General features: G+C 42.3%; 6 protein-coding genes across 6 annotated transcripts in view; 3 read left to right on the forward strand and 3 right to left on the reverse strand.

The window, feature by feature from the left end:
- Nucleotides 1-82: 82 nt before the first annotated feature.
- On the reverse strand, nt 83-2,419 carry LOC104804326. Its single transcript, XM_010528590.1, has 2 exons — nt 2,030-2,419; nt 83-1,091 (listed from the first exon to the last, which is right to left on the reverse strand). Exons 1-2 carry the CDS (start codon nt 2,354-2,356, stop codon nt 264-266), a joined length of 1,155 nt encoding a protein of 384 aa, XP_010526892.1. The 5' UTR covers nt 2,357-2,419; the 3' UTR covers nt 83-263.
- A 600-nt stretch (nt 2,420-3,019) lies between these two features.
- LOC109116241 lies at nt 3,020-5,655 on the forward strand. Its single transcript, XM_019201335.1, has 2 exons — nt 3,020-4,217; nt 4,364-5,655. The coding sequence occupies exons 1-2, from the start codon at nt 3,065-3,067 to the stop codon at nt 4,408-4,410; spliced, it is 1,200 nt and encodes a 399-aa protein (XP_019056880.1). The 5' UTR covers nt 3,020-3,064; the 3' UTR covers nt 4,411-5,655.
- Nucleotides 5,656-9,189: 3,534 nt separating this feature from the next.
- On the forward strand, nt 9,190-11,561 carry LOC104804327 (WD-40 repeat-containing protein MSI3). The gene is made up of 6 exons (XM_010528591.2): nt 9,190-9,599; nt 9,946-10,269; nt 10,357-10,500; nt 10,694-10,818; nt 11,075-11,170; nt 11,270-11,561. Exons 1-6 carry the CDS (start codon nt 9,282-9,284, stop codon nt 11,487-11,489), a joined length of 1,227 nt encoding a protein of 408 aa, XP_010526893.1. The 5' UTR covers nt 9,190-9,281; the 3' UTR covers nt 11,490-11,561.
- Nucleotides 11,562-11,629: 68 nt separating this feature from the next.
- Nucleotides 11,630-13,535, reverse strand: LOC104804328 (basic leucine zipper 23-like). The gene is made up of 3 exons (XM_010528592.2): nt 13,257-13,535; nt 12,194-13,135; nt 11,630-11,878 (listed from the first exon to the last, which is right to left on the reverse strand). Exons 2-3 carry the CDS (start codon nt 12,984-12,986, stop codon nt 11,850-11,852), a joined length of 822 nt encoding a protein of 273 aa, XP_010526894.1. The 5' UTR covers nt 12,987-13,135; nt 13,257-13,535; the 3' UTR covers nt 11,630-11,849.
- Nucleotides 13,536-15,760: 2,225 nt separating this feature from the next.
- Nucleotides 15,761-18,087, forward strand: LOC104804329 (L-ascorbate peroxidase 3, peroxisomal). Its single transcript, XM_010528593.2, has 9 exons — nt 15,761-15,990; nt 16,174-16,298; nt 16,607-16,656; nt 16,757-16,822; nt 16,913-16,961; nt 17,176-17,258; nt 17,347-17,426; nt 17,506-17,608; nt 17,708-18,087. The coding sequence occupies exons 1-9, from the start codon at nt 15,878-15,880 to the stop codon at nt 17,897-17,899; spliced, it is 861 nt and encodes a 286-aa protein (XP_010526895.1). The 5' UTR covers nt 15,761-15,877; the 3' UTR covers nt 17,900-18,087.
- A 275-nt stretch (nt 18,088-18,362) lies between these two features.
- Nucleotides 18,363-18,682, reverse strand: part of LOC104804331 (iron-sulfur assembly protein IscA-like 1, mitochondrial) — a 2,037-nt gene continuing 1,717 nt past the window's right edge. Inside the window, exon 4 of the mRNA XM_010528594.1 lies at nt 18,363-18,682. The gene's annotated coding sequence lies outside the window, so the exon portion shown is untranslated.

Genomic DNA, 18,682 nt, shown 5'->3' on the forward strand with positions numbered 1-18,682 from the left:
CTCTTATTCGGTTCGGTTCGGTTCGGTTATTCCGTTAATAACCGAAATGGCCACCCCTAGACACCATAAGATACATAACCCCAAAAAAGAAAATATTGTGTATCAAATTGCGAAACCTATAATAAACCACACTTCTCTATTGGGAAAAGAATCACAAAGCGATAGACAAGGACAATCAAAATTATTGTTATTCTTTTTCTTCTAGAGCTCCAGAGATGAACAAGTTCTCAGACTTGAAGGTGTTTTTATATGCCGGCGGCTTCTCAGTAGAGGCTGAACCCGAAGAACTGGCTGATGATGATCGCCAACCCGAGGCCGATGGCTATGAGAGAAGACGCCCACGTCAGTTTCTCGGTGATCCTCGGGACCTTTTCCTTCAGGGCTTGGCTGCATGACCCTATGAACACCGTGTAGCTTCCCATCGCGATTACTGTGCCAACCAAGAACATGATGAGAAATGCAGCCCCAGCTAACCGAGATGGCAGGGCCAATGCAGGCAGAACCATCATCAGGGCATCCGGTTGTAACCCGTGAACGATCCCCGTTGCAAATGTCGCAAACCCTATTTTCTTTTTCGGGGTTGAGGTTTTCTCCATCTGTATACTATTGATGTCGGTTTCTCCATTCTCCAAGGCAACGCATGGTGCGGGAATTTCGGATGCTTCTCTGATTCCCATAGCACCGATGACGAGTAGGGTCAAGCCTACAACTCTTGTACCCCAAGTTCTAATGATTTCAATGTGAAGCCGGTCCTTTAGAAGTAAAAACAACAGACCAAATATGACTTGACCCGCATCGTGGCCACATCCCCAGAGGGCTCCAACGGCAGCACTCTCCATTCTGGTCCGCCCAATGGAAAGTGGAGCCAAAGCAGCGAGGTGGTCAGGTCCAGACAAAGTGTGCAGGCAACCAGCAAAGAAACCAGTCCAGGCACTTGTCAGCAATTCAGTTTGGAGTAGTTTGCTACCTACAGCGGCACCTCCGGATTTTGCTGCAGTTTGGAAGCTCGCAAAAGCAGGAGGTGCAAGAATGGGGTTGAGTAAAAGGGCAGTTATTGCAGAGATCGGTATGAGTGTTCCAGTAGATATGATCTGCAAAACACAGATTGCACAGATCAAATATATCCCTTGAAACCACAATGGGTCAGTACAAGAACAAAAAATGGAATACAACAAAGGTGAAAACCACAGAAAAACTTTCAACTTTTTAAAAGTTAACGAATGGGTTTATCAAGCGAAGCCTTATCATCACAAACCCAAGCTTATATTTGCCACCAAGGTTTGACAGTAGATGCATGGAAAACAGTAATTGATAACTAAAAAGATCCGCCACCAATTCGAGTATTCTGCCATTATAGGCAGATGCACAGGACAGGAAATGAGAGTAGATTATCTATGCGCGATTAGAGAGTTATAATCGAAGAGATCTACCGAAACAAGACTAAACGAAAAAAAGGAGCTAAGAAACAGATTACACTGAAAATTGAATGAAATAATCCCAAAACTCACAAATGAAACTAGGGTATTGCAGCCCAGTTGATGAATGTAACCACAGAGATGAATGCTGATTGTTCCACCAAATAATATCGGTTCGACTAATGATTGCTGTGCCAAAAAACACTAGATTCTCGAACTACTAGGCTACTAGCATCAGATTCCAAGATCCTGCTATCTGGCTAAGTCCCAATTATAACGTAAGCTAAAGTTTTCTTCCTGATAAGATGTAAGTCAAGAACAATTCTTTGCGACCGACGAGGAATCAAATATTATGCTCCCTAAAGCTCCAATTCAAAGAGATTCACCACCAGCGTTGATCCCTTGGCATCAACCAGGTCCACACTCAAGGAAATTCTATATTAGCGTTGCCTTGGCATCGACCAGGTCCAAAATGCTAGCGAAATTGTCGCATCCAACAAGCAGAGATGTGACCAAACTAAGAAACGAGGATTTAACGAGCATCTATACAAACAGAGAGCGAAGAAAAACCAGGGATTTCCGATTTTTTTAGTACTGTCATGTAAATATGATACCTTTCGCTGCTCACAAACTCCCCGGGCGATCAGCTCGATAAATCCGGGTTTAGGTTTCGATCCATCGCCTGAATCGAATCTGACAAACGAAGAAAGTGAACCAATCAAGGAATTCCTTGTCCGAATCGATACCGAAGGCGATTGAGGAGTCGGCTTCTGGTCGTGGTTGCAGGAAATGGAGTTGCCTCGGCGGGACTCGGGTCGGGGAGAAGAGGCAAAGCTGAGAGTCGGCGAGTGCAGCAATCGGGGAAGCAAAGAAGATGCCCTCGATTGGAATTTCAAAGGAGCTATGGAGGACGAAGATGGTGACTGGAGAAGCCTTTCCATGGCGTCTCTCTCTCTCTGAGGCAAAAGTCTCAGACTCTCAGCACTGATAAAAGAGGAGAAAGGGAAAAATACGTGCGCTCGGGTGAGGATAACTTATTTTTTTTCCTTTTTATTTTAATTTATTAAAAAATAAGTAAACATTCGGTATAATAATCAAATACAATAAGGAATTTTTTTTAATTGATATCATGACCATCATATATACATATGTTCTACTTTTATTTATACGTGTAATTTCATGTACACTATTCACATCCGAATGTATATACGTCATTTACAGATGAAAACGGTCTCATTCTTGATCCTAAATATTTCTTTCTAAAATGAAAGTGGAATATATAACAAAGAATATAAAAGATTAATTCCATTCATTAAAAACTATGAGTTATATGTTAGTATATTGATATATTATTATTATCTATTACAATTATTTTCCTAAAATTATGTCACTAATTATACTTAATTTCCTCCATGTTTTCCTCCATGTCTCTTCCATGTTTTCTTCCATGTTTTATGTCATTATATCTTTTATACATTGTATATATGTGAGATGTAATCCTCATCATAAATTCATTCAATCACATTTTTATAAACTAAATTCTATCTTGGTATCAAGAGCTTAAGTCAAAAGACATTTTTTTTTCTCCTTCGAATTTTTTTTTTTTCTCCTTCGGCTATTACGCACGTCGCCGATCTTCTCTTTACGCTATGGCCTCTTCCGACTCTCCTTCTAGCTCTGCCGGTCTCCCGAGCGACACGGTCACGATCTTTGACTCCGACAATCCGAGCTCGACGTTGATTAACGTCAATGTTTCGAATGTTTCGAAACTCACGGCCATGAACTACTTGACATGGAGTATTCAACTTCGTGCCTTACTCCAAGGATACAATCTCGAAGACTTCCTCGATGCGGCCAAAGTGCCGGCTACCACTATCATCACCAACAATGTACTATCTCCTAACCCGACCTATAAGTCGTGGTTTCGTCAGGACCGTCTTGTTTTCTCGGCTCTCCTCGGTGCGATCTCAAGTCCCTGTCAAGCTCTCGTAGTATCGACCACCTCTGCCGCAGATGCATGGGCTACTCTAGTCCAAACTTATGGCCGATCTAGCCGTGGCCACATCAAACAACTCAAAGACCAGATGCGGCGCCATACAAAAGGCACCAAAACCGTCAATGACTACATGAACTTCTTCAAGATTAAAGCGGACGAGCTTGCACTTCTCGGCAAACCTATGGATCATGAGGATCTCATTGATCTAATTCTCGCTGGCCTCGGTGATGAGTACAAGACTATCAAAGACGTCGTACATGCTCGAGACACTCCGATCTCATTTGTCGAGTTACATGAGAAACTGTTGAGTCTTGATGTCGACCTTGCTGCCATACATCTCTCAGATCCTCCTATTTCGGCTTATGCAACACAACATACCTCTCGATCTTGGCGCCCTCCCACTGGTTTTGGTCCCCAACCTTCATCAATGCCCCGACCTTCTCTTGCTCAGGGTTCTCGCTCAACTCAATCTCGATCTCAACCATGGCGTACACAGTCTCGAGGATACCTCGGAAAATGCCAACTCTGCGGTGTTCAAGGGCATAGTGCCCGAACATGCCGCCTGCTTCCTCCTTCGGTTGCCCGCTCTCCTGCCGACTCCAGTCCACCTCATACCACTGGTCCTTGGAAACCATTGGCTCAGACTGCAACTGTCTCCCCCTCTCAACCATCATCTTGGTTGCTCGACTCGGGAGCCTCTCATCATGTCACTACCGACCTTGCTAATTTATCTCTCCATTCACCCTACCAAGGAGGAGATGAAGTTATCATTGGCAACGGCTCCGGACTTGCCATAACACACACTGGTTCCTCGTCTCTTCCCTCTAACTCTCGTCGTCTTAATCTTCAAAACGTCCTTTGTGTTCCTACCATGCATAAGAACCTCATCTCCATTCATCAACTTTGTTATTCTAACAATGTTTCGGTGGAATTCTTTTCTCGTTTCTTTCAGGTGAAGGATCTCAACACGGGGGCACCGCTGCTAACCGGGCCCCTTAATGGCGGTGTGTATGAATGGCCGACTATCCATTCCTCGTCTGTATCCTCCAATAAGCCCTCGGCTCTTGCTCTTTCGAGTGTCAAGACCTCTCTCTCTGAGTGGCACTCTAGATTAGGTCATCCGTCTAAAGACGTTTTAAACTCTATTATTTCACGTTTTTCTCTTCCATTGTCCTCTTTGTCGAGTCGTCCATTGTCTTGTGAGTCTTGTTTTATTATTAAAAGTCATAAACGTCCTTTTTCTACTTCCACGCTTACCTCATCTCGACCTCTTGAACTTTTATACTCGGACGTATGGACTTTGCCCGTCACCTCTTTTGACGGGTACAAGTATTATGTTATTTTTGTTGATCATTTTACCCGATATACATGGTTTTACCCTATGCGGCACAAATCTCATGTTTCGACTATTTTTCCAAAGTTTAAATCTCTTGTTGAAAATCGCTTTCAAACAAAAATTGTCACTCTTTATTCGGATAATGGTGGAGAATATATTGCACTTCGAGATTTTCTTTCGTGTCATGGTATTTCGCATCTTACTTCTCCTCCCCACACACCCGAGCATAATGGTATTTCGGAACGTAAACATCGTCATGTTGTTGAAACCGGACTTACAATTTTATCTCAAGCATCCATCCCTTTGGACCTTTGGAACTTTGCTTTTCCAACGGCAGTCTATTTGATCAATCGTCTCCCTTCTTCGGTCCTTCACGGTCGTTCCCCTTTTGAGGTTCTTTTCGAGTCATCTCCAAACTATATTAAACTTCGTACCTTTGGTTGTCTTTGCTACCCGTGGCTTCGTCCTTATTCTAGTCATAAACTACAACCTCGATCGGCCCCTTGTGTCTTTGTGGGTTACTCTCTCACCCAAAGTGCTTTCCTTTGTTTGCATGTTGCCACTTCCCGTCTATATGTCTCTCGTCATGTTGAGTTTGTTGAGTCAGAATTTCCTTACTCTAGGCTTCTTTCAACCTCTCACTCTCCGGTTAACTCTTCTCCATTCCCATCTATCTCTCGGTCTTCCCTTGTTCCATGCCGGTCTGATCATTCTTACACATTGTCATCGCCTGAGCTGGTCTCCCGTGTTGTCCCGTCACCCACAAGGAACTCCTCCATACCTCTCACCTGCTCTTTGTCGCCTTTGCTACCTCCTCAACCTTCTCCGCACCTGATGCCTCATGACCCTCCTGATCCCATGCTTACCGAACCACCAACCCAAACTTTCCTCCCTGGCTCACCTATTCATCTACTCACTGACCTACCACCACCTCTTGTTCCCCCACAAAACACTCACCCTATGGTTACTCGCTCCAAAAACAACATCACTAAACCGCACCCCAAGCTTAGTCTTACCTCTGCCCTTCATCCAACCCATGATGTGGAACCTACGTGTGTTTCGCAAGCTCTTAAGGATCCAAAGTGGCGTGATGCTATGGCTGAGGAGTTCAATGCCTTGCTTCGCAATGGCACTTGGACTCTTGTTCCGTCTCGATCGTCTTATAACGTGGTTGGTTGTAAGTGGGTTTTTCGTACTAAGCGACACTCTGATGGCTCTATTGATAGGTACAAAGCTCGTCTTGTGGCCAAGGGATTTCACCAACGGCCTGGGATTGATTACACAGACACATTCAGTCCTGTCATCAAACATGCCACTATCCGTGTTGTCTTGAGCATTGCGGTTTCCAAAGGTTGGGTTCTTCGCCAACTTGATGTCAATAATGCGTTCCTTCAAGGCACTCTTGACGATGATGTATACATGACTCAACCGCCAGGCTTCATCGACAAAGATCAGCCATCATTCGTATGCAAGCTCCATAAAGCTCTTTACGGTCTCAAGCAAGCTCCTCGAGCGTGGTACAATGAACTTGGCCGATTTCTCCTTGAGTGCGGGTTTATTAACTCCCTCTCTGATACCTCATTGTTCATTCTTACCCGTGATATTGTTACTATCTATGTTCTTGTGTACGTTGACGATATCATTATCACGGGTAGCCACTCGAAGGATGTGCAGAGCTTCATTGATGTCCTCGCTCGTCGGTTCTCTATCAAAGATCTCGGCTCATTATCATACTTTCTTGGCGTCGAAGTCAACCGCACATCAACCGGTGTTCTCCTCACTCAACAACGGTACATTTCTGACGTTCTTGCACGACATTTTATGGCAGATGCCAAGGCTGTACCAACCCCGCTCCCATCTACCTTGAGCCTCCGACTCAACGCTGGTTCTCCTCTCGCCGATCCTACCGAGTACCGTCAGATTTTGGGTAGCTTACAATATCTTCTTTTCACTCGGCCTGACATTGCATTTGCCGTCAACAAACTATCTCAATACATGCATCGTCCGTGCTCGGATCATTTGCAAGCCCTCAAACGTCGAAAGCCCGTGAACGGACCAGCGGGTGAAAATAGATAAAACGTAGTGAACGCAAGAGTCGACGAGTGCAATCATACCAGCACTAATGCACCGGATCCCATCATGGTTACTCGCTCCAAAAACAACATCACTAAACCGCACCCCAAGCTTAGTCTTACCTCTGCCCTTCATCCAACCCATGATGTGGAACCTACGTGTGTTTCGCAAGCTCTTAAGGATCCAAAGTGGCGTGATGCTATGGCTGAGGAGTTCAATGCCTTGCTTCGCAATGGCACTTGGACTCTTGTTCCGTCTCGATCGTCTTATAACGTGGTTGGTTGTAAGTGGGTTTTTCGTACTAAGCGACACTCTGATGGCTCTATTGATAGGTACAAAGCTCGTCTTGTGGCCAAGGGATTTCACCAACGGCCTGGGATTGATTACACAGACACATTCAGTCCTGTCATCAAACATGCCACTATCCGTGTTGTCTTGAGCATTGCGGTTTCCAAAGGTTGGGTTCTTCGCCAACTTGATGTCAATAATGCGTTCCTTCAAGGCACTCTTGACGATGATGTATACATGACTCAACCGCCAGGCTTCATCGACAAAGATCAGCCATCCTTCGTATGCAAGCTCCATAAAGCTCTTTACGGTCTCAAGCAAGCTCCTCGAGCGTGGTACAATGAACTTGGCCGATTTCTCCTTGAGTGCGGGTTTATTAACTCCCTCTCTGATACCTCATTGTTCATTCTTACCCGTGATATTGTTACTATCTATGTTCTTGTGTACGTTGACGATATCATTATCACGGGTAGCCACTCGAAGGATGTGCAGAGCTTCATTGATGTCCTCGCTCGTCGGTTCTCTATCAAAGATCTCGGCTCATTATCATACTTTCTTGGCGTCGAAGTCAACCGCACATCAACCGGTGTTCTCCTCACTCAACAACGGTACATTTCTGACGTTCTTGCACGACATTTTATGGCAGATGCCAAGGCTGTACCAACCCCGCTCCCATCTACCTTGAGCCTCCGACTCAACGCTGGTTCTCCTCTCGCCGATCCTACCGAGTACCGTCAGATTTTGGGTAGCTTACAATATCTTCTTTTCACTCGGCCTGACATTGCATTTGCCGTCAACAAACTATCTCAATACATGCATCGTCCGTGCTCGGATCATTTGCAAGCCCTCAAACGTATTCTCCGATATCTGAATGGCACTCGATCCCTCGGAGTTTTCATCTCACGTTCATCTCCTCTCTCACTACATGCATTTTCGGATGCCGACTGGGGAGGTGATCGTGATGATTTCTCTTCGACGGGAGCTCACATTGTCTATCTTGGACGCACTCCTGTGTCATGGTCGTCCAAGAAACAACGCTTTGCTGCCAAATCTTCCACTGAGGCCGAGTACAAATCAGTTTCCTCGACAGCATCCGAGGTACAATGGCTTATGTCTCTCCTCTCTGAGCTCGGTGTCATGTTCTCTCATATGCCGGTTATTTACTGCGATAATATTGGTGCTACATATCTATCGGCGAATCCTGTTTTTCATTCTCGGATGAAACATGTTGCCATTGATTACCATTACATTCGGGGTCTCGTTCAAGCTCAGAAGCTTCGTGTCTCTCATGTTTCATCTGCGGATCAACTTGCCGATGCTCTCACCAAATCTCTCCCACGCCAACGGTTTGAGTTTCTTCGGTCCAAGATCGGTCTTCTATCCGACACCGATCTTGCGGGGGCATGTTAGTATATTGATATATTATTATTATCTATTACAATTATTTTCCTAAAATTATGTCACTAATTATACTTAATTTCCTCCATGTTTTCCTCCATGTCTCTTCCATGTTTTCTTCCATGTTTTATGTCATTATATCTTTTATGCATTGTATATATGTGAGATGTAATCCTCATCATAAATTCATTCAATCACATTTTTATAAACCAAATTCTATCTTTATATACCACATATACACGATCTGCAAATTACTTGATCTGCAAATATCTATTTGAGATTTGCTTGGAAACTTGGAATTTTCTGTTACCATAAAATCAATTAAAAGGTTTCACTTGATTTAATTTAAATCTTTATTGTAATCGGAATTTACAATTACAGTCTAACTATTTAATAATATATTCTTGTAGTATAATGGAATGCATTATTTGACGAAATCGGTACATCCTAATAGGTAGGATGTGGATGTATTCCGGCCTTTTCAGTCAACTAAATGCGTGCTCTTTCGGTCCACAGTTAACTAAACGTCACGCTGTCCTTCAGTTTTGGAGGACACATGCCTGCTGTGTGTTCAGTACTAAACGACGCACACTTTAATAACAAATAAGCCAAACAGTGGCACATGTTTTGGACATTACCCGCGAAATAGTATGTGGCCCTTGCTTCGGAGTTCGTTCCTTCCTCTTTATGGCGGGAAAATCGACCAGAAAACCTAGAGTGTCATAACGAGAAGAGAGGCGAGACTGTGACTGAGAGAGAGAGAGAGAGAGAGGAAATGGCGGAAGAAGGTAAGGAGGATGCGGGGTTGGATCAGGTGGAGGAGGAGTTCTCAGTGTGGAAGAGGAACACGCCGTTCCTGTATGATTTGGTGATCTCTCACCCGCTCGAATGGCCGTCACTCACCGTCCACTGGGTCCCGTCGGCGCCGCATCCGTACGCCGCGGATCCTTACTTCGCCGTACACAAACTCATCCTCGGGACCCACACCTCTGGTGGCGCCCAGGATTTCCTGATGGTCGCCGACGTCGTCATCCCCACACCCGACGCAGAACCCGGATTGGGCGGCAGAAACCAGGACCCAATAGTGCCTAAGGTATTTAAGCTTTGTAATCTTCGCCATTTCTGGTGATTTTCGCAAGCTGTATTCTTTGCGTACCAATTGTTCGATAAAATGACTAAGCCGAAATTGTACGTGTCATAACATTATAAGTTCCGTTCTTGTCTTCTTCAAATGTTATCTGAGAAATTGTTCTTGGGTAAAAGTAGCTTAAACATGGTATTCGAATTTTCAGCTCTAAATTGGGTGAAATTCTAATGCAGAAGAATATTGGCTTAGATTGTCTACCTTTGGCCCAAGCAATTTGTGTGTGTACCGCTGATAAGTCAAGCTCTGTTGCTGTTTGCCACCAAGTTTCTAAAGTTATCGGCTTTTGTGGCAGGTGGAGATAAGACAGAAAATACGTGTGGATGGAGAAGTGAACAGAGCGCGGTGTATGCCACAGAAGCCGACGCTTGTTGGTGCAAAGACTAGTGGCTGTGAGGTGCTTGTGTTTGATTATGCCCGACATTCTGCAAAGACCCAGTCAAGTGATTGCAGTCCTGACCTGAGGCTAAAGGGACATGTAAAAGAAGGGTACGGATTGTCGTGGAGCTCCTTTAAGGAGGGTTATCTTCTGAGTGGTTCTCAAGATCATAAGATCTGCCTTTGGGATGTTACAGCTACAGCTCAAGATAACGTTTTGAATGCAATGCATGTGTATGAGGTAAGGGGAAATAACTTTGTTATTGAGACGGGTTGTTTTCTTCTGACTTTATTCCTTGATCTTTTGATCTGTGTGCAATGGTTTCAGGGACATGAAAGCGTGGTTGAAGATGTGTCATGGCACATGAAGAATGAAAACATATTTGGGTCGGCGGGTGATGATTGTCGATTGATGATATGGGACTTGAGGACAAACCAAATGCAACACCAAGCCAAAGTTCACGAGAAAGAGGTGAAAAAAAAAACAAATTGCAGAACTCCACTTCCTGTTTTGCTACAATTGGAAGTCCTAAGATTAAGCTAGAACACAATACTGATAGAAATGACCAGAGATTGTAATTATGGATGGCTTGTAGTTTATCAATTGGAAGTCATTTAGTGGAGCTATACGAACATGATTCTTTCATGACGTATTATTGTCACAGGTGAACTATCTTTCATTCAATCCGTTCAACGAATGGGTTTTAGCTACAGCTTCTTCAGACTCCACCGTCGCCTTGTTTGACCTCCGCAAGCTGAATGCACCCTTGCATGTTTTGAGCAGCCACGAGTACTTCTCCCTAACCTTTCTCAGTTTCTCCACTTCCGTTACTTATCCACAGTTCATTTCTTCTGTCTCATCTATCTGCCATGGTTGATGTTTGTTCTTTAGCACTCTGAATTCTTACATGATGAAATATACAATATAGCTTGTGTGTGTGTGTGTGTGTGTATCTAAGCTGTCTACTTGGGATGAGAGGGTCTCATTTCTGTGAGCTCTTTCAGATAATGCGAGAACCTTCTTGAGAGTATGGTTATTGGTACAGGGGAGAGGTATTCCAAGTGGAGTGGGATCCCAACCATGAGACAGTACTTGCATCTTCAGGGGAGGACAGAAGGCTGATGGTTTGGGACCTGAACAGGTACCTTCATTGTTGTTTTACCCTCAGAACACAAATTTTCAGACAAAGAAAAACCACACATTTTCGAGCATTAACGAAAAACGGGTTTGGGTTTTTCAGGGTCGGGGAAGAACAACTGGAGATAGAGTTGGATGCGGAAGACGGTCCACCGGAGCTGCTATTCTCTCATGGAGGCCATAAAGCAAAGATATCAGACTTCTCATGGAACAAGAACGAGCCTTGGGTCATTTCCAGCGTAGCTGAAGACAATAGTCTTCAGGTTTGGCAAATGGCAGAGAGCATCTACCATGAAGACGATGAAGTTGACAATGAACAATGAGAACAAGTAATTTTAGCGTATTGTGAGAAGTGACCGTATCACAACAATCCCAACGTTTAGCTTTGTTTATTATGCTCCATGCTTAAGAGTGGATGAAATGCGTAGTAACCTTTTTGGACAACAAAAGACAAAAACTCTCATTGAACCAAACATTAGTTCAATTGATAACAAAAAAAACATGGAGAAGCCGTCAAACTTGAACAGGCAAAACCTTGCAATGATGCTGCATTTATACCACAACGGAAAATGCAAAGAGTAAAAGAATAGTACAAAGGGGCCTGAAGGAAAGCTGAATTCTACTACTTATTGGAAAGATGATGATATCAACCCATTGTGAAAGCAGATTAGTCTGATGATGCCTCAACCCGCTTTCGCTGCTCGAGTTCCACCTGCACGGAAATGTCGAGGACTATGAGTCTATATTCAGCCCTCCATTGAGAGGAAATGAGTAGAGAAAACAACAAATTCACCTGAGTTCTAAAAGTTCTAAAACATAGTAAGGTAATGAACTAACCAATCTCAGACTAAAAGTTGCAGATACAATAATATATACCCGACAAGATAACAGACAGTATCCGTAAATCAAGCTACACTGCACAACTTCCAGACAACTTGAGGGGAAAGCAGTTGATTAATCCATACAGTATACAACATATGGGGCTGCAGAGAAATAGATAAGAGATTATAAGGTACTTAAGTTTCACCTTTTCTCTTAGGAGAACCGTATGAATTGGTGTTGACCGGTACATTTCCAACGCTACACGCAGGAAGCTCCTTACTAACCGAGTTCTGATTAGCCAAGCATTGTAGCTGGTCAAAGTCGCAACCACTTATCCCTTGACCACCATTCATCGCTGCCCCTTCTCCGCTGTTCCCACCACCGACCCCGGGATGAAGGCAATAAGCTTGGTCATCACATTGCAGATTACAAGGATTCATCATGTATGAGAAAGGCACATTTGAGGAAGGAAAGTTTGTGTTCATCGGTTTCTGATAAGGAAATGCCCCAATCTCTCCCTCGATTCTTCCTCTTATATCCACAAGCAAACACTTAAGCCTCGCAACCTCAGCTTCTAAAGCAGCCTGACCTTGCAATCTCTTCAACAACTGCTGATTGATAGCCCTAAGCTTGATGACCTCATCCTCCAGCGAAGCAGCTCTAGCCTTCTTCTTCTCTCGGTACTTCCTGACCGCTTCTCTGTTACCCAACGGTCTCTTTTTGTTCTTCTTCTTCTCGGAGGACTCTGCTGTATCGTCGGCAGAAACCTTTTCCTCGCTCTGAGCCGGCAGAATTTTGGTGTGAACATGGAAACATGTGTGGGTATGTGTATTCTCGGGCCCTGGAGGGTTGCAAGTGTGAGTGTGAGTACAAGCATGAGAGTCTCTCAAAAGCTCATCGAAGAAAGTGTCCATGGAACAGCTGCTTGGTGGAATCTCCTCCATGTTCGAATTCGAGAACACTTCCTGGTTGGAGAAATCGACTTCACCGTCGTCCATAACAAGAACCCAGAAACCCTAACGATTTTGAAACAGTAAACTCACTTTTCCGACAGAGCTCGCGAGCACCCAGATGATGATTTCGGGATACCGATATGCCAGACGCAACGAAACTTCGAAATTCTCAAGCTTGAGGATCAACAGATGACCTAATTAACATAATCACACAAAAAAACGACAGCGATTCGAGCAAATCAGCAACTGCCCTGATTCGAGGTCTACTAAAGCTCCAGCATCCGAGCATGAATCATGATAAGAGGACATTCGTACCTTTAAGAGCCCTATAATTGGAATTCGACGAAGATTTGAAGAATTCGCAGGAGATTCACACCGTGTATGGATTTAAAAACCCTAATTTGAAAATTGTATCGGCTGCTGGGGAGCGAACGGTGAAGATGGCGGAGAACTTTGTTAAGAGGGAGTAAAAGGATTCCCTAGAAACAGAGGCGCATCGCCATTGATGAGAAGCACGCACTAACAGATGGCAGAAATTCCATGGCGGACATGGACGTACGATAGAGGCTTTGGTTTTTTATAGAGAGATTCCCAAAGACTTTTCCGAAACAAGGCAAATGGACTTCTTTTGTGTTAAGATAACTTAAAAAAAATAATCCAATAAAAACATTACATTATATATTCAATTTGTTTAAAATACGATTTTCCGAAATTTATACTGTTTAAATCTTTCTCTTCATTGTCATTTAATTATTACATGCCGTTCCGTATGAATTCGTAATCTATTGATTTGGGTTATTATTCCTAAATCAAAATTATAAATTTATATTTTGAGATTTCATTATCACCATCTGCCCTTTTTAATAGATTGTGCTTAGAACCCTAATTAGTTAAAGGCTTACGAAGGAAGAATCCTAATTATATCTAATTCTATGGTTGAATTAAATCATAGCTGTTAAGAATTTAATCCATGTGATTACCCTCTGATTCGTTTTCAATGCAGGTTCTATTAATTGCATGATAAACTGCCTATTATTTTCACTAATGCGATGGAATAAGTTGAGAAAACGAGTGAAAATACTATTGAATTCCCCCTCTAATTATATGTATAATAATATGACTAAGTATGTTATATACTGAATTCAGCTTCAAAATTATTTATATAAAAAAAATTGGACCCAACTTATAGTACTATTGTACTTTTTCCAAAATTAATTCAGATAGCCATTAAATTAATAGTCATTAATATTTCAGACAACCATAATAAGTTTAGTTTATATATATATATATTAAGTTTATGAAGAGAAATTCATATATTTTAAAATACTCGATCAAATTAATTTAAAAACATATCTTTTTCAGATCAATCTCAATTAAGACACTATATATATATATTTCAAAATCGATTTTGTATAACCAAAATAACTAACCCCGCCAAATTAAAATACAAAAAAGAAATAATTGCGATAATTGAACCGTTCTTAGTCTTGAGTCTTAACTATTATCAATAAGCAATGAGAAAGTGGTTTTAAGTATTTGATACGAAAAAGTCAAATTGTGCATTTGCAGATCGTGCAACCTTCTCGCTGTACGGAAAATGTATAAACGGGATGTCTCATGCCAGTACGGAAAATTCATTTAAAATGCACACAATTTGTTTTCTTACAACATCCTTAATATTGCTTAAAATCAAAACCTTTTCAAATGTATAAGATGAGATCTTATACATGAAAATGGTATAAAAAAACACAAAATTTCCACAACATTTTATTTAAAAGAAAATTAATCACTTTAAAAGAAAAAGAAGACCTAAAAATCACATGAATGTGCAGATGGTTAGCCTAAGTTTACATTTGACTAGCATTTGAAAAACATAAAACAATTAAAATGATCAAACTTTCGATCCAAACGGGCAGAAAGATACATCTTTTAAACAAATTTAGATTATGTCAATTTTCTGAGAAAATCTTGAAATTTTCTATCAGTATCTGAGAGAATCGGATGACGGGAGAAAATCTCAGGTGAGTTGGCAAGGAGTATATATAATATATCGAGAGGTTGGGGGTTCGACTTTCTGTCTGTTCACCTGTTATCCGTCAATTACGGTTGATTTACTTCTCACATGTGTATCGCGGATTCATATACGTGAGAATATGATTTATTCAGTCAACACTACTGAAAGATGACAGATGGAAGGTTACAAAAAAAAAACGGACGATAAAATCAAAATCTTAAATCTTTAACCTCCGAAACCCACATCAAATCCAGCTCTTAGCAACTCATTTTCTGGCACGATTTTCTCAGGAAACAAACAGGGACGGACACCTAGAAAGACAAATCCCAATACTCAGTGAACATATGATTTGGCAGAGAGAATGGTTCTTGAGAGGCATATGACAAAGACTGATATTTCATTGTATGAATAATGAACGGTTCAAAAATTCGAATCTTCATACGATCGCACAAAATCCACAGAATTATTTGATTAATACAGTTTCGATTTATATGATTTCCGATCGAAATTCATTGGGTCGACGTGATGCATCATGCACCCGAGATCGAATTTTCCCAGCAAAGGAATACAAATGGACAAAAATAACATGCATGACGGTGGAGTTATTCGGTGCTCAACTGCGTGCCGTTTATTGCACAGAAGACGACGTGCAAGTAAGGTACATCAGAGGCTAAGTATGACGGAGAGTAGCAGATCACTGCCTTTGGTCCATCTAATCCCCGTTGCGATTGGGTGGTCTATCTCTTGGCTCAAACTTCAACAAAAACTTGAAAAATAAGAAAAGTTCAAGGAAAGGAAATAAATCCTCTCCCCTTGACCAATATCAATATATATCCCCCCTCTCTCTCTCTTTTTGTCGCATTTCTCTCTGCAAATCTCTCTCCTCTCTTTCTCTCTCTCGTAATCTCCGAGACTAGCAGGTATGGCGGCGACAGTGGTTGACGCAGAGTATCTGAAGGAGATCGACAAGGCTCGCCGCGACCTCCGTGCTCTCATCGCAAGCAAGAACTGTGCTCCGATCATGCTCCGATTGGCGTAAGTTCCCTTTTCTTTCTTGTTTTCGTTGCGTACTTGTGGTTTGTTTGTTTTCCTCAATTGTGGTTTAGATAACGTGAGGAATTTCTTTGAAGTTTCAAGAAATCGGTTGTGGAATTTGTTTTCCGCATTGGACTCCATTTGTTTTTCCGCTTGTTCGATTTTGCGTGTTCCGATGTGAAGGTGGCACGATGCTGGAACCTATGATGCGAAGACGAAGACCGGTGGACCTAATGGTTCGATTAGGAACGAAGAAGAGTTCACGCATGGTGCCAATAGTGGATTGAAAATCGCTCTCGATCTCTGTGGTAGGTTTTTTCTCCTTTGTCCTTGGTTGTATTCAAGATTCAGTTATTGTTAGATTCAATTTGATGATACGTTTGTTTATTCGAGATAAAGGTCAAACGAAATGGAAATAGACGTTCATTTTGCTATTCCTTTTGGTTGTGTACGGTTTTGCCGTTTTTAGGTGCCAAGAGATTTCAGATACTGTGGCTTGTGCTCTTTTGTTTTGACAATGACATTTCTTGAATTGCATGCAATGAGATTCGTGGTTTGGTAGTCTAGAGTCCTTTGTTGATCCGTTGGTGAGAGATGCTTTCTTTGGTATTTGCAGAGGCCGTGAAGGGTAAACATCCCAAAATTTCATATGCGGACCTTTACCAGGTGATCATAATTTCTAGTTTGCCTATCATTGCGGTCGAATCTTATAGGTATTCAAGTCTTGGATCTGAATAATGGCATTATCGATGTTCTCGTGTTTCAGCTTGCTGGTGTTGTAGCAGTTGAGGTTACTGGCGGGCCTGACATCAGTTTTGTTCCTGGCAGAAAAGTATATTCGCTCAGCCTTTTAGGACTGTATAAATAGCTTACTTTCAAAGCAATTAACTGTATTAACTGGATGTCACCCACTCTCTGTTAGGATTCAAATGTCTGCCCCAAGGAAGGAAGACTTCCAGATGCTAAGCAAGGTAGAATAAATTTTTTCGATTATCACAAACACTGAAATATTTTACTGAAAATAAGTAGCTGGTTTTGATGCAGAAGCAAATATATGGTGGAACTAATATGAGTGTTCATATTCTGGGGTCTTAGTTTTACCCCATTGTGCATGAAAATCTTCTCTATGAATTTTACTCTAGTCTCGCCAAAGGTCTGTAATTCCGTCTGTGTATTTTCTTATAGGTGTCCGACATCTTAGAGATATATTCCACCGGATGGGACTGTCCGACAAGGATATCGTGGCACTCTCAGGTGGCCATACCTTGGTAGGCTCTTTGGGGTTTATTCACTCTCCTCCTTTTGCCAATGGTTTTGCAAGGGTATAGCGGATAACGTTGGGTTCCGGATGTATAGGGAAGAGCTCATCCAGAGAGGTCGGGTTTTGACGGGCCATGGACACAAGAGCCTCTGAAGTTTGATAACTCTTACTTCGTGTAAGTTTTAATTCTCTCCATTCTTAAAAAGAGAGAGATTCTGGAAAGGGATCAACTCATTTACTTGTTGGAATGCCAGGGAATTGCTGAAAGGAGAATCAGAGGGCTTATTGAAGCTTCCAACTGACAACGCTTTGTTGGATGACCCTGCGTTCCGTGGCTATGTTGAGCTTTATGCGAAGGTAAACCCTGGAGATTTTCTGGCTTCATAATTGATATCAGCTTTTGAGTAACATAATCAGTAAAAACAAAGTTATCATCTTGCTTCAAAAACCAAACAGGATGAAGATGCGTTCTTCAGGGACTATGCGGAGTCACACAAGAAACTATCGGAACTCGGGTTCAACCCTAGCCCCTCGGGGGCTAAGGCGGTGGCAGATACAACAGTGTTGGCGCAGAGCGCGGTCGGAGTTGTAGTTGCTGCTGCTGTGGTGGTCGTCAGTTACTTTTACGAACTCCGCAGAAGAGGATGAAGTGAAAAGAAGAGACCGTACGTGCACCCCACACTTATTGCCTTAAAAAAAACAGATTGCTTTGGATTCCCACCTAAACGATAGAATTAGTTCCACCATATTATGTGCGACGTATGAATATGATACTCTCACGAGAGCATACCATTGCAAAAGCCTTCTGTAATAAATGTCAGTTCTCTTCTTAGGTCCGTCTTCCATATACGTTGACATCTGCACCTTTTTAGCTTTATTTTGCAAGCTTGAACAGTGCACGGAAATGTGGAACTGTCTGAAGCTGTAACGAAAAGGTTGTCCGAGCAAAGGCCCTTTGGAACCAGGAGGAGATGCCGAGGCTAAAGCCTGAAGCAACCTTATTAGCCACTCCTCCATAGAGAAATATGAAAGAAATTTCCCGTCATCTTTTAAACCCAACCAAAAATGGTCGATCTCACTACAGGAATGTTTTCAAAAACAAAAATTCGGGTTCATTCTCAAATACGCGTCGATTTTCACGTTTTCATCATAAATACATTGCTCAGAAAAAAAAAAAACAGCTATGACAAAGTTCAAGCTTCGTGTTGCCGTACATCAACACACCCTAAAAGGAAAGATGAAACAAAGTTTACAAACTATGTGCAGAGTTGCTTGCAAACGTTAAAAAAAAATCAACTTTTATTGGCAGATCGTCAGCATTTCTTCGATACCCTTTTTTTTTTTCTCCTAATGCTTTGTAAATGGGAGCCTTGATCCTCTAGCAGTCTGTTTTCCCATGTACCGAATGAGTGGAAGAATGAGGCACTCTTT

Source organism: Tarenaya hassleriana, unplaced genomic scaffold (assembly GCF_000463585.1).
Source record: "Tarenaya hassleriana unplaced genomic scaffold, ASM46358v1 Cleome9, whole genome shotgun sequence".
In the NCBI taxonomy this organism is placed as follows: Eukaryota; Viridiplantae; Streptophyta; class Magnoliopsida; order Brassicales; family Cleomaceae; genus Tarenaya; species Tarenaya hassleriana.